We start from the raw sequence: 14,773 nt of genomic DNA on the forward strand, positions 1-14,773 counted from the left end.
GCCACTCCTTTGTTGCCTTGGCCGTGTGTTTTGGGTCAATGTCATGCTGGAATACCCATCCAAGACCCATTTTCAATGCCCTGGCTGAGGGAAGGAGGTTCCCACCCAAGATTTGACGCTACATGGCCCTCGTCCATTGTCCCTTCGATGCTGTGAAGTTGTTTCATGCTAGTTATAATCTGGACAGAGAAAACAGATCTAGTACTTTAGATTCTGACGTAATCTCTAATGAAGTTGCTGCTGTTTTCAAGTGTCTCTCAGACGCACTTAACAAATGAAGCTGTCTATCCGACAGTAGCTCTGCTCTATGTGTACATTTTAGAAAACTTTAATAATATTTTCCTCGTTGATTTGTATTATTTCACCCATCCGTAATTTGTATGATCCGACCGGCCCAATCAGTAATGTTAAGATTAACCATGGATAGGTTATTATCTCTCTCTCTCTCTCTCTCTCTCTCTCTTTCTCTCTCTGTCCTTCTCTCCCCCCCTTTTCATTATCTCTCTCTCCCCTTTTTGCTCTCTCCCGCTTTCCTCAGTTTACTCTGTCACGCCTCTTTGTTAACATGCCACGGGTGAAAAGTCTTCTGCGAGGATACATCAGTGTATCCTATATCCTTATAATTATATTATAGCCTCGTTGATGCTTGATTCTCACTCCTTGATATGCATTTTAGGAATTGGGACATCCTTCAACATGGCCCACTGAGAATAATTTCCGGATCACAAGGTGCATTGAGGAGTTGAGGAGGTACAAGTTGGGGAATTGGGAAAAGCACTATGTCCTAAAATGACCCGACAAGTAGTGTGCAGAAGCAAAACATTCAGAACATTCACCTATATCAACAATATGGCTATAGTTACAGCTTTAATGTACAGTAAGTACCCCCCCCCCCCCCCATTGAACTTTAATCAATTCTAAAAATAAATTACATATTCATATTGGTATTTCATATTTAAACTGGTATTAGGGTTTGTTCCACGTGTAGGATTTTGCAACTGTTTTGTTTCTCATTGTTGTTGTGACTGTTATTGCCACTCTTCCTTTTAACCCCAACCGGCCCGTCAGACACCGCCTACCAAGAGCCTGGGTCTGTCTGAGGTTTCTGCCTAAAAGGAAGTATTTCCTCGCCACTGTCGCACTGTTGCTTGCTCTGGAAGGAACTACTAGAACTGTCGGGTCCTTGTAAATTGTGGAGTGTGTTCTAGAACTACTCTATCTGTAAAGTGTCTCAAGATAACTCTTTTTATGAATTGATACTATTAATAAAATTGAATTCAATTGAATTGGATTAAATTGTGAATATACAGTACATCTAATATAATTCACACTCAGAAGACAAAAAGTAGTGCACGCAATACATGCACTATTGTCCACAATAGATTGACATAGTATTATTAATTTTGCATCACATTGAACATTTAACTTTTTCATATGTTAATCTACATTGTGAAAAAAAAACTTTAAACTTGAACTCTAATAATATACTGATTTCATAAATAACAACTGCCATGTATACTGTCTGTCACTTTGTGGAAACAGGTGAAAAACATTCAGAGTAGGCAATGTAATTGTGTCATAACATATAATGAAACGGTCCATTAGTCCCCGAATATCAGAACTACAAAACTGCATAGTCAAGGCAGTTTGCAGTGCGAGTCGATGGGGAGCCAATGGCATTCGTGCGCTGTGGTGCGTGTCATTTCTGCCCAATTGGAACGTGGCGTGATGATCTCATGTTAGTTTTATTCTTTCAGGGACAGCTGCTGAGAGAAGCGTTCACGTATAGCCAAATTTCGTCAGTGTTTTTACCTGTTTAGAGACATTTCTTTTTAATTCTTAATTTGCCTATGGGCACAACACAAACGTGTTCATTCGGAAGTCGACTTTTAAAGGGATGAAAAGGCTAAAGAAGAAGAAACATATCACTGGAGTTGGAGTGAATGGGAATGGATCTGTCACAAGAGGTAACCAACAGATACTTAGCTAAGGTGTTCAACAAACTTACACTAGATTTAAAATACCAATTTTTACAGTCTATGATACGGACTAGTCACACAAAGCTAGACATTAAACCAGCCTGTATATTTTCTTGTGTCGATATACAGAACGTGTAGCTTTCAGACAGTAACTAACCTGTCCAGTGGAAAATTCCAGCTAACTTAATATTATTACTGCAGCCAGCTCACAGCCACACAAACTACAAGACACGAATCACAAGTTGTCCGCTGCTGTTCTAACTGTATCGAACAACCAGTTCTGTTATTTCTTTCTTCTTACAAGTTTGTCAAAGTAAGCCAACGTCAGCTAAATCTACCAGTGGTGATTGCGTGGCAGTCTGTCAGCCAACTTGTCACTTTGTAGTCAAAGCTGTTAGCCAGAAAGAGAAAGATGCACATGATTATATCATTATTCACTGTAAAAACAACAACAACAACATGCCATTACACTTATGTCATCATTATAAACACTGGACTTTGGTGTAACCCTTTCAACCGAGTCATTCAAACAAACACCTTATTTTGAATTTGATCCAAATTTATTGCATAGCACTTACATAACTATTGTCATATTTGTGACTCATTGTAATCACTCATTGTAAGGCATTATTTGCATGAAAGGCACTTAATGGTGTACAAAAATAATTTTGCAATAGGGATACAGTAAGGAACACCTCAAATCTTTTCTGCAATTATGTTGAGAAAAAAGAACTTCTACGAAAATTGCTAATATCTTTCTAAAAGTCATACTTTAAATGTGTGTTAATTATTTTTTCCACCACTACAAACTGTTTTTGTATGTGTGTCTGTGGTCTGTTCCACTTGGTAGCCTATATTTATCACACCAACATGATCTCTCTTCTCCTTTCTCTTTCCACATCATCTGTCATTATTTCTTCTTTTTCTTTCTCTTTATCCCTATGTGCCTTCTTTCTTTTTCTCTGTTTGCCCTTTACTTTATTCATTTCTCAATTTTATTCCTTAAACATTTCTTGCGCTGTCACACCTCCCCATCCCTTCTCTCACTCTAATACCTTTCTCTCTCCCTCCTCATCTCTGTCTCTCTTTTACAGAACCAAATTGTGGAAGGAAACAGAAGTTGGCTGAGATTCATCAGGCTTTGATCAGGTAAAAAATTAAAAAGGTAATTATCAGCTACAGTTTGCTTGTTAAAGGTGCTGCAGGTAGGATTGCAAAGATCCAGGGCTTATAGACAAAAAATTTGAACATTGACAACTTCTCAGTCACTCCTCCCTTTCTGCTAAAGCCCAAAAGCTCTCTTAAGCCCCTCCCCCCACAAAGGAGAATGAATGCATGTGCATGTGCAGTGATTGACACGCATTTCTAGAAATCTATAAAGTTTTGACAGTCTTCATCATACCAAATGCCTGCATTACCACAAGAGCAATGAGCTTTGAGAGCAATGAGATTTTTCGGCACCTATAGCACATTGCGCATCACCACAAGCCTTCAGATGCTTCAATGAAGAGCACTCAGTGCAGTGCTTGGGAGCGCTTTAAAACCTATTTTATACAGTCTATGTTAAAGACTCATGAAAGAAAGTAGCGTTTGTGGTGCAGTTGGCTCGTAAAATGAAATGAGGATCAAAGTCATAAACAACAAACAAAAAAATACAATTTTTAATAAAATCAAAGTTATTTAAAAATGAAATCGTCAACAGCGTGTATCAAGATTGCGATTTTGCAACGATTAATCGTGCTGGCCTAGTGCTCAGAGCTATAGTGTGACAAAGACCATGAAGACATTTGTGTCAGAAGCCGTGTGGGACCTGATTGGCCAAATGGCCCAGAAAAGCTCATGTGGAATGGAGCAGGCTGATTCACGTTTAATGCATAAGAACAAAACAACAGTTTTCTATTTCTATTTAACCTTGGAATGTGGACACACATCATGCTGTCACATTGTCAATTGTCCAATTCTGACTTTTGAATGTGCAGTGATCCAGTGGACATTGAGACCTTAAGGAGAGCAGCAGCCAGTAAGGGAGGACTACTCACTGATGAAGTGAGAAGGAAAGTCTGGCCCAAACTACTGAACATTAATGTCTATGATCTACCACGTAAACCTGGTTAGTAGTCGATTGATACTAACATTTACTAAGTTGATGTGTGCTACATAATACTGTTACAATTACTAATGCTGACAACAACGATAATAACATTTCTTCTGTTGTAGGTCGAGATGTGAGGGAGAACCACAAGGACTACAACCAAGTAGTCCTGGATGTCAGGAGGTCTATGAAGCGGTTCCCTAAAGGTGTGTGTCTCTCTCTCTCTCTCTCTCTCTCTCTCTCTCTCTCTCTCTCTCTCTCTCTCTCTCTCTCTCTCTCTCTCTCTCTCTCTCTCTCTCTCTCTCTCTCTCTCTCTCTCTCTCTCTCTCTGTGTGTGTGTGCACGTTGCGCTTAGTGCCGCCCAAGTTGATTGGGTAGGTCTGGCAATGCAAGACTACTACAATTTCAATCCCAGGTATTTCACAGTTGTTTTTAAGTGTGTTGTTTTTTCTATTAACATTGTATTTATTTATGATCCACGGCTCTCCCTCAGGTATGCCAGCCACAGAGAAAGCCATTCTCCAGGAGCAGCTGATTGACATCATACTGGAGGTTTTGAAATGCACCCCTCAGCTCCATTACTACCAAGGCTACCATGATGTGGCCGTCACTCTGTTGCTGGTAGTTGGGGAGCGGATGGCCATCGCCATGCTGGACACTCTGTCCAATCACCATCTCAGGTTGAATTTCTTTTCTATTTTTTTCTCCCACAGGACACAATTAACAGACTAGCTTACACATTATTTAGCAATGATATCTGTACAACGTCTGTCTGTTTTCTCTTTCTGTAGGGATTTCATGGATCCTACCATGGACAGCACTAAACATATTTTAAACTATCTGATGCCTATATTGGAACAGGTTGATACAGAACTACATGAGTTCATGATCAGGTAATCACACACACAAAAACCCATATAATGTACAACTACACTACTGTACCGCTGCACTTCTAGCTGTTTTTAGTAGAGAGATACACACTCAAATTTGAATGTGCTTTTTGTAAGTTGCTTTGAACATGGTAATGTAAGTCAAAACCACTAGAGGGCATCATAGTGTTGATTTTCACCTGAGAGCGTCACAGAGAGACAAACCGTGGAGTTTGTTTGAATTGGAACTCAGTCTCATTGGGGAGTTCTCGTGTCAGATGGTCCAACAGCTGTTTCAGAGCAGTTTGCTTGCACCACGTTTATTTTATTTGTTAGGTGTATTTAGCCAACAACTGATTCATGATATTTTTGCAGTTAATTGAAACAACTAGTTACTGTAGGTCAAGGTTGATATTTGGGATGTTTGTGACTCATGAAATGTCTTCAAAGGAATTTTGGTGTGTGTGTGTGTGTCTACAGTAACTTTGCTGTCTTGTTGCCTGTTCATAATTGATGCTGGGCTGGCATCCACTATATTTGCAAATTACCCATCTACTCACAAACAAGAAGCTCACACAAACAGAAAAAGCACAAAAAACAAGACTTTGTTCTCGCAGAAAAACAGCAGGATAAACCACACCAGACTTCAAAGTTTGGAACGCTCTTTTTTGTGAGCACCACTTCCCCTTACCTGCCTTCTTATCTTTGCCTCCTTTCTTCTTTCCTTTTTCTCTCTCTTTCCCAGTTAATTTTATCTCTTTTATGTCCCTCTCATCATATCCCTCCCAAACCTTTGCTCCCTCTCCTTACCCCTCCCCCTGTCCATCACTCCCCCTACTTCTTTTCACTTGTCACTCCGATGTACTTTTCCTTGTTCCTCCCTGGGTGTTCCTATCTAATATTTATCAACAACCTCTAAGAGTATTCAATTTACTTGAGACTCAAAAAAACTACCTATTTATTTAGTTTCTGCATATTTATTTCTCCACACAACAAAGACAGAGAAGGGAAGGGCATAGGAGGTATATAAACAGTATGTGAAGGTAAAGAAAATGTTTTTTTTCTTAAAAATTCCTAATGCCAATTTTTTCTTTTTTAAATCTTGCAATCGCCAAAGTTTTATCACATTTGGTTCTAGAGGAGCCACATCATTAGCAATAATAGTGATGATGTCATCATCCCTGGCAAATGGGGAGACTACACATTTTGAGGGAAAACCTGTTACACAAACATTTTTGAAGACATGTTTGAAAAATGTAGTTTCTCAGGGAGGGTCAAACCAAAATCCCTTTGAGATAGATTTAGAGATTAGATGATTAGATTAGATTATTAAAAGTCATCTCAGCTTCTCTGCTTGGACATTTTTCTTTTTTTTTTTTGAATGGTAACTGGATCACACTGGTTTATTTTGTATATTTTATCTAAGTATTGCTTATACTGTACAGTACTGCACACCGCTAGGTGTACCATTAGTTTTCCAAATTATTTCCTACCTTCCACGCAGCCATTGGTTTTCATTCATTTCAATTACAGTATGAAAATCAACTTGGAGAGACTTGCTCTTTGTGATGGATTGTGATGTGATGAAACCAGTAGGTGCCTTGAAGACAGGAAAACAGTATAATCTACCCACATGGTTTCAGATTATTGCTGAATATATAATAAATATAAAAGCAAAAATTGTACTTGTGATTTTATATTTGTATTTTCGGTAAAGCTTTCCTGGTTAAATAACCGGGAAAAATATAGCTTTGCATGTGTGTTCCTCTGTTTACATCAACATCTCTTTAAATATTTATTTCTCATTTTCTTTTAGAGCGGAGGTGGGAACCATCTTCGCACTATCCTGGCTCATTACATGGTACGGCCATGTGCTGTCAGACTTTAAACACACCATGAGACTATACGACTTCTTCTTGGCCTCACACCCACTAATGCCCATTTACCTGGCTGCCACGGTAAGAGGGAATTTGGTAAGAGGCAGTGACTTTGTTTTGTCAGTAATCCAGGACACACAGACACGCACACGCATGCACGAGTAAACTGATGAAGTACACAAGTACTGTGTAGTCACTGGACTAGTTAATTAGATACCTTCTAATGAACAGATGAGAGCAAGAAAGAGGGGTACAGAGGAAGAGCTAAAATGGAAAAGAGTTCTCATGTTCTCATGGTGCTCAAACCAAATGTACATTTTCCTAAGTGTGGAAACAGTGCCTTTATGCATGTTAATTAGCATGTACTATTGTGTACGTTTTGCTCTTTTGCAGTTGAGGATCTTAGTGTTTGTGTGTCTGTGTGTGTGCTTGTGTGAACGGGCTGGGCAGAGGGAGAGTTCTGTTTGAAGTGTGTGAAACAACAAAGCATGTTTCCTCCAAGGCTGAGTGCAGCGCACAGCATGGGGGTTAACACTTCCTCTGCCTATTTTACTGCTAAGCGCTCATTCTGCCTCATTATTATCACTAAGGTAGACAGTATACATTAAGCATTAATCTTGGCTCCAAGATTACCCAGAAAAACCTGTAACCCCTCCTCTACTCTAAAGATTGTGTTGCACAGAGAGAAGGAGGTGAAGGCGACAGAGTGCGACATGGCCATGGTCCACCACCTCCTCTCCCGCATCCCCCAGGACCTCCCGTATGAACGTCTGATTGGCCAGGCCCAGGACCTGTTTGACCAGTACCCTCCATCTCTACTGGCCAAGCGGGCAGCACTTCATTCTCGGAAGAGGTGAGTGAACAAGAGCTGAAACAAAACAAAACAAATAATCATTATGTTACTACAATGATTCCACATAAAATGACTGAGGTGTCATGCAGTTATGAGCACTTTAATCTATAAATTTGAGTTTTTCCTTACATAAAATCCAAGGTCTAAGGATAGAAGGTGTCTGTGCTCTATAAATAATCATCATTGCATTCTGGTCAAGCAAGTGAGAAAGACATTTAATAAATTAATAAATGTCATTTTTTCCTTTTGATATTTGCTCAAACTGTTTTGAATCTAGGGCTGCAAATCATGATTATTTTAATCATCACTTAATTAGTAAATCAGATTTTGGTTGATGAATCACAACCTACCATTTATTATTTTCAATTGACTCGCTCAGAGAAATTCAGCAAATGTTCTTGAATATTTGAAAATAAATGAAAAACGATCAGTCAGCTGTCCAAATTGTTGTCTGAAAGTGATCCGTCAATAAACTCAATCAGTCACTTGACTAATTGCTCAAGCACCTGCGCTTTCTGTGCTCAAGAATTTCGTCAGAAAACAGGACACTAATACAAAAGTTTATCAAATGTTTTGAGGTGTTGTATTTGTTTGTGATGTAAATTACAGGTGAGGAATTACATCCTGGTTTTAAAATGAACCTTTTCATCCACCAGCCAAATGGCTAGTAAATGTTAAAATGTGTCACTCAACAGATTACCATTGTTTTTTTCTGGTGAGTAAAGCAAATCTACCAGCCAATTGCATATTTCACAAGTATTTAGCTATAGCAGATGGTGCTAATTTTGAACCCTGAATGTAATTCCTTAGTAACCAAGAGGGGGTGCTCTAAAAACACTTCAAGACTCAGTGGTGCTGCTTCCATGCACAGACAATTTAGTTTGTGTGTATGTATGTGTGTGTAACCAAGCATGGGACCATTTTTCCACATTTGTATCATTGAGGAGGAACATTAGATTCACAACTAGTCTCTCCATCAGTCTCCCAGTCTTGGTCCTTCAGTGTTACTTACAGTCATTGTTCAGGAGAGGAAGTGACATCACTGACACAAGGCCTTGACTGAAATTGTCCCATAATGTGTTACTCCCATGGCTTCCTATTTACAAGAGATACTGAGTTAGCAGATCTCTTGAATTGTCTTCCCCCACCTGTCTTTATCCATCAGTTGGTCCTTCAATTCATCTCTTCACCTCATTCCAGCTGCCTAAGCTTCACCTTAGACCTAACATTGTTCTCCATCACCGACTAACTCTTCCCACCTCCATCTTTCCATCCTTCTCTTCCTCTGTTTTCTGTCAGTCTGTCAATCAACACCTTCCAGGCGTTTCAACTCTCCACTCTCTGCCAGAGGCCTGACTCAGTTCTCCAACGCCTCACCAAGGCCCAGGGCTCCACCACCTCCAGACAAGGTAAAAATAGTAACTCTTATCTTAATACTTACTCTGAAGAAGGACAGCGCACTGGAGTAGAGTAAATCATTTTGGGTGCTCTTTAAAGTTGGGGAACAAATAATTATTGACTGGGAAATTGTAAGAACAAACATTTCAAACATCAAAATCACTTGATGGATCCACAGTTCTTCATATTTTACACATGAACACAACTCTTCAGAACAAGGCGATAAATATGTCATCACCCACAAACGCTGCCCCCTTTGGGCCAATCAATAACAAGTAAACAAATGATGTAGTACCCCCGTCAGACCAATCAAGTACAATATGCCAGAACAGAATAAAGAGATGCATTAGTCCCGTCGGTTTTGAGAGAATCTTATCAGTGGCTTCTGACATATTGTCTGTGATGTACAAGCAATCAAACATATGCTTTAACATTCCCCTCAGGCCAAACAATGTAATAATAAAATTGATGCACATCATTCTCTGCAATTTCATCAAAATTCAATTAGCAGCATCCAATATGAGGTGCGTAACGGACAGAAAGAGCACCTCCTGATTTCACCATGAATGGGAGTCAGTAAGAGACAACCGGCTGTCTAAATGTTAAACTAGTGATAAATGTTGGAAAACTTTAAGTGGAGTTTATAACTCTAGGCCTCTAGGTCACTAAAGTAAGAGTACTTGTTTAATACCTTTGCCCCTCTTGTCTCTATTCCTTGTGTTTTGACATCCCTTGATCCCCTTTTTGCTTTCAATCCCAGTAACAAAATGCAGCTTGATCCTCCTTTTGGTTCAGGTTCCAGCATTATGAATCCCCTTGATCCCTCCATGTCTCCACTCCTCACAGTCTGACCCCTCCTTCCTGTTCTGTGCTCGTAGCCTCTCGCAACTCAGGACTGGAAGCAGCTTTGCCCCGAGACCGCGGCCAGCTGTGGGGGAAGGGAAACACGATTGTGAAGATGGCAGTGTGGGGGCTGTCCGCTACGCTCGGGGCAGCCGTGTTCGCTGTGGCTCAGACAGCTATGGACTGGGGACCCGACGTGTTACTCCAACTGTTCTGACGTGGCGGTGGGGATTTAGACTGTTAAACCCACACACATGGCGACTGCACATATCTGCTCTGCAGATAGATAACAATAAAAACAATTACACAGATAAACAAAGACTTTGAAGACTTGAAGCTTGTCTCTCCTGCTGAGAGAAATCGTTGCAGGAAAAAAAGAGGAGGTCAGTTATCCTGGTGCCAAACAGGTTGTTGCTATTCAACCACAGTGAACATGTGTTAGATACTAGCCAGCCTCAGGATGTGTGTCAGCAGGTGTAGGTGTGTTGTCTGTTTCTGAGCTGGTACCTCAGACCTTATACCACATGTGAGCATGGATGGATAACTGAACAGGCCTTCAGGGGCCTCTGACTCTTTGGACCTTTTGGGCCAGAGCCTCTGTATGAAGTGATTGTTAACAGTTTACTTTAAAGGGTAATTGAAACCACCACAAAGAGATGTAGAACGATTACTACAAAGAGACACAAAACAACCCCAAAGAGACACAAAACAACTACAGAGACATACAAAATGACCAAAAACCAGACTTCAACCATTGTTTTCAGTTGTTTTGTGCCTCTCAGTCTGGGGTGCTTGCTACTATGTAAGTTTGGTGGGGTTTTTTACATGTTTGTGCCCAGGGGCCCTACGACCTATATCCATCCATGCATGTGAGACACTAACACATCTTGCTTTTTCAGGCTGTTGCTCATACTACCATCGGTGTTACATTGTTACATGCGTCTCTGTGTGTTTGCTGTTAGCTGATTATTTAGCTGATAACTCGTTTTTAACTCGTTCGTCATGCTTGTTTTTTTGCATTTCTGTTGACAGTGTTTTAGTGTGCTTGTTGGATCAGCAGCCATATCTGAAAGCAAAAAGTGCCCTTAGCCAGCACGATAACGCATGAATACAAATTATTAAAGAGCGGTATTCTCTGCTGAAAGCTTCCAGTTATGAGCAAAGAAGGAGAGCAGGGAAGAAATGGGAAAGATGGAGGGAGTGATTTTCCCCATGAGCCACTGGTATTAATTGCTTTACTCCAGGTGTCAGCAAGTTACATTCACAGTTCAGTTTGACGCATAAGATGAGTTGCTTCTGCCCCAAAATGTAAACATTACACATGGTTGCACTCAATCGAGTCAACTCAAGTTATTTTTTGATTTTTTGTTTTATTTTTTTCTGAGCCAGTTTTCTGGCAGTTGTGGTGGCCTACCACTGCTCAATCAATATGGGGAAGAGACCAGTACTTTTACCTTCTTAAAATATTTAAGAGGTTTGGGTTTGCGCTTGCATCCACACTGAGCAGTCATCAACAGAACTACAGTCCATGGACTCAGTTCTTCTCCTTCATTATATTTCTCTTAAGCATTTTACAGCTACGAGTGTTTAACATAGGTGAAATTGGGTTTTTATTTTTCTTGTACTGAAAGAAGTTCACTGCCTGCATCACACACCCTGTAAATGTAGTTGGACCAACCATGATCACTGAGTTTGAAAAGTGAATATTAATAATACAGGCTGTTTCCAACTGAGGTACATACATATTTACAGGGCACAGGGGTTTCTCCAAACAGCAATTCATGCTCTGTGTGCCGACCAATATTCTGAAATATTTATCAGCTTTTTCCAGCATGTTGCTGAGTTGCATCTGTTAACACAACTTCAGTGGAGTCAGAGCACTCTCATCCCTCCTTTCTCCGTCATCAGATATGAATTTTTGGCATCTCTGCAGGAAGTCAGATTGGATGTGAGGTTTATCCTGTTGATTGTAGTTGCTCTGTAGCGCAGGAATTCAACTGGTTTGTGCTTTTTTTTGTACGAAATTACTGTAGTACATGTATTGTACAAATCTAGGGTACTCCATTTCTAGCCTCAGGGCGATCTGAGAAGGATTGCAGAGCTGAGTTGTTAACAAAAAAGTCAATCAATCTATCACTCCATTAGTAGTTAGTGTCAGGCATTCTTCAGAAAATGCCAATTGCTACGACTTCGATTGGTAATTCAGTGATTTTATTTGAGAGTCAATAAATCAGTGAATGGCCTGTAACAGGTAGTAAGCTGGCCTGCAAGCCAGTTCAGACATCTAGCCAGTCAGTAAGTTGTAATTGTTGTTCGAATAGACCTCTGCATGTTCCACTTTTCAGTCTGACAAGCTGAACATCATTACATTTGTGCGTCTGATGTGATTAATTGCAATAATAGGCTGGGCATCTGTGTTTTGGTTTTGTTAGAGGACTCGACTTGCGTCTATTTACACTGTCAACAGTCTATTTATTTTCAGAGTAACAACATAATTGGCTTTTTATTTAAATGTGAAACAGTTAATTGATTTTATAAATGTGTGTTTAAAATGAACATGTGGGGCAGTAAAAATAATTATTATAGGTTTTTATCACCAGTCTGAGCTTTATATTTACAAAGGTGATCCATTTATTTTACATATAAAATACTGTCTTCATGAATCGCACTAGTTCGGTATATTTGGAAACATGCTTGATTGTTGTCTTGCGAAGAGTTAGATAGTAAGAAGATGGATGCCACTCTAGGGTCTAATTTAATTTGGTTAAATAAGCTACAGCCAGCAGCCCGTTAGCTTAGCTTAGCACAAAGACTGGAAACAGGAGGAACAGCAAGCCTGTGTTTGGCTCATGTGCCGGCTCACTTTTAATATTGAAATAATAAACAAAGTACATTGCAAAGGGAACATTTACAGCCGGATGCTGCATGGTTGGCATTGATGTGCCGCTTGCTCTTATTACAAAAACGACTCATTCTGAAGTGAAGTACATTCTGTTACCCATGGCTGATCATTATGCATTTTTGCATCTATGGTTTTTGGAAACAGGTGATTTATATAAAAATGTTTTACTAATAAAAAAAAAGCAGTTTTCATATATTCCTTGCTTGCACATGATTGGCTGCCCAAGACATAAATATGCAGGGAAAACCTCCTTTGACCAGAGTCTTTGATCTTCAGACATTAGTCAAGATGCAGTTGTATTATTAGTGCAATGTAGAACAACATACTCCTACAGGGAGAGGGTAGTGGTGGTGCCAGATCATAATGAGGATTTAATTCCTGCCCCTGGCTCTTGGCGTACTTAAGACACTTTCTCCCTGTTTTTTTTTTTTTTCTCACATTCACACAACACTTACACCAACACCTGCACCTGTCTCGGTCTGGCAGAGGCATTAGGTAAAAGGATACATTATTATAGGATGTTATTTGGGTTTAATGAAACCAACCAAGATGTAGAAGAAAAAAGATGGATGCTGTTGATTCCATGTCTAAAGCTGACTGAAGAGAATTGAAAAAAAGTAAAAATCATGAAAAACTCTTCTAGAAGAAGTAAATGTAGAAATAGAAGTGCAGTGAATTACTTGTAGTAGCTCTGTCGATAGTAGTTTAAATATTTCACATGTAATCAGTGCTTTTTTAAGTTGCATGTTATTTATTTTGTTGTCTCACTTGATATCCTTCTCCAAAGATTTTTTTTAAAGCTTATCCACCTACTATCAGTCAAATGTATTGGACACAAAAACGAAACAAAATCCCATAGTTGATTCATTACAGAAAGTTTTAATAATTTGAACATATCTGCTCAGGTTTTAAGTTGATTGGGAAACGAGTGATACATCTTTTGAAACTTATTTAGTAACATACTAATTTAGCTGCTGTTGAATGAAAATTGAGGAATAGGATTTATTTCAGTAGCTGGATGCAGTGGGTGCAATTTGCAACTACTCATTGGGTTTGGTTTCAACCAAAAACACACACAAATCTAAACAACTTGAAATTCATGCCAAACTCTGAATTTACGTTGGTGTAATGAAGGTCCTGGAGTTAACCTCCCAGTGAGCTTGTGAGCCTCAGGTCCAAAATGGTTTTCCCAAAAGACTTGATTGCAGACCTTAATTTGTGTGTGTATGTATGATTCCTGTGGGCACTTGAATGTATGTTTTCTCATATCCTGAGTACCATTTGGTATAACCATCAGGTTGTTTGCACCTTGTACTGCATTAATACTGAGCTGTGTCTTTGACATTAAGATGAAGCTGTTTTGTCGGAAGTAAAACAGTGAATAAATGATCAAAAAAACACTTCTGGTTTCGATGGGAAAGTTTATTTTTGACCTTGGAAACAATAGTTTGACAAAGATATACAATATCAACGTCTATTTACTAGCAATCTTAGGAGATATTATGTCACTATTTTGTCATTTTTTAACTGAACAAACCATTCCCTGGTTGCAGCTTCTCAAATGTGATGATTTGTTCGCTTCTTTGTCTTTTGCGATCGTAAACTAAATGTCTTTCGGTTTGAAACTGTTGGTCAGACAAAATATGAACTTTGTTCTTCTGGTCGCCGTCTATCGAGCCAGTCAAAAATAGTTCAGGGAGGAGAGTAAAGATGGAAAGCTCCTAAAGCTTTGTTCCAAATAAATGAACAGATATTTTGTTGTTTTGCCGTTAGTGAAACACAATATTGACCTTGTAGTTGAAAATGGATCCTCATATACCTTTCCTCCTATGGAGTCAGTTCAGTTGCGTTTGGAGATCAGCTATTTTTTGACTGGGAATATGGCGGATAGCTTAAACATCAACAGCAGCTACGGTGAGTTGCTCAAAACCTTTCCTTTTAGTAAACTCTGTGCACACAA

General features: G+C 39.4%; 1 protein-coding gene across 4 annotated transcripts; it reads left to right on the forward strand.

The window, feature by feature from the left end:
- Positions 1–1,595: 1,595 nt before the first annotated feature.
- On the forward strand, positions 1,596–14,010 carry zgc:63863 (uncharacterized protein LOC393372 homolog). Of its 4 annotated transcripts, none has more exons than XM_034892969.1 (11): positions 1,600–1,967; positions 3,074–3,128; positions 3,959–4,089; positions 4,197–4,277; positions 4,565–4,751; positions 4,863–4,964; positions 6,757–6,913; positions 7,486–7,670; positions 8,970–9,079; positions 9,947–10,569; positions 10,611–14,010. In XM_034892969.1, exons 1-10 carry the CDS (start codon positions 1,898–1,900, stop codon positions 10,126–10,128), a joined length of 1,260 nt encoding a protein of 419 aa, XP_034748860.1. In that variant the 5' UTR covers positions 1,600–1,897; the 3' UTR covers positions 10,129–10,569; positions 10,611–14,010. The 4 variants fall into 4 exon arrangements, with proteins under 4 accessions (XP_034748863.1, XP_034748860.1, XP_034748862.1 ...); XM_034892970.1 differs by having other exon boundaries at positions 1,602–1,967; positions 6,757–6,898; XM_034892971.1 differs by lacking the exon at positions 10,611–14,010 and having other exon boundaries at positions 9,915–10,140.
- Positions 14,011–14,773: the final 763 nt, after the last annotated feature.

This window comes from Etheostoma cragini, chromosome 14 (genome assembly GCF_013103735.1).
Source record: "Etheostoma cragini isolate CJK2018 chromosome 14, CSU_Ecrag_1.0, whole genome shotgun sequence".
In the NCBI taxonomy this organism is placed as follows: Eukaryota; Metazoa; Chordata; class Actinopteri; order Perciformes; family Percidae; genus Etheostoma; species Etheostoma cragini.

Coding starts and splice junctions, on each gene's coding strand:
- zgc:63863 (XM_034892969.1), top strand. CDS start 1,898: ATGAAAAGGCTAAAGAAGAAGAAACATATCACTGGAGTTGGAGTGAAT. Junction 3,129..3,958: donor ATTCATCAGGCTTTGATCAG/GTAAAAAATTAA, acceptor TTGAATGTGCAG/TGATCCAGTGGACATTGAGA. Junction 4,965..6,756: donor CTACATGAGTTCATGATCAG/GTAATCACACAC, acceptor ATTTTCTTTTAG/AGCGGAGGTGGGAACCATCT.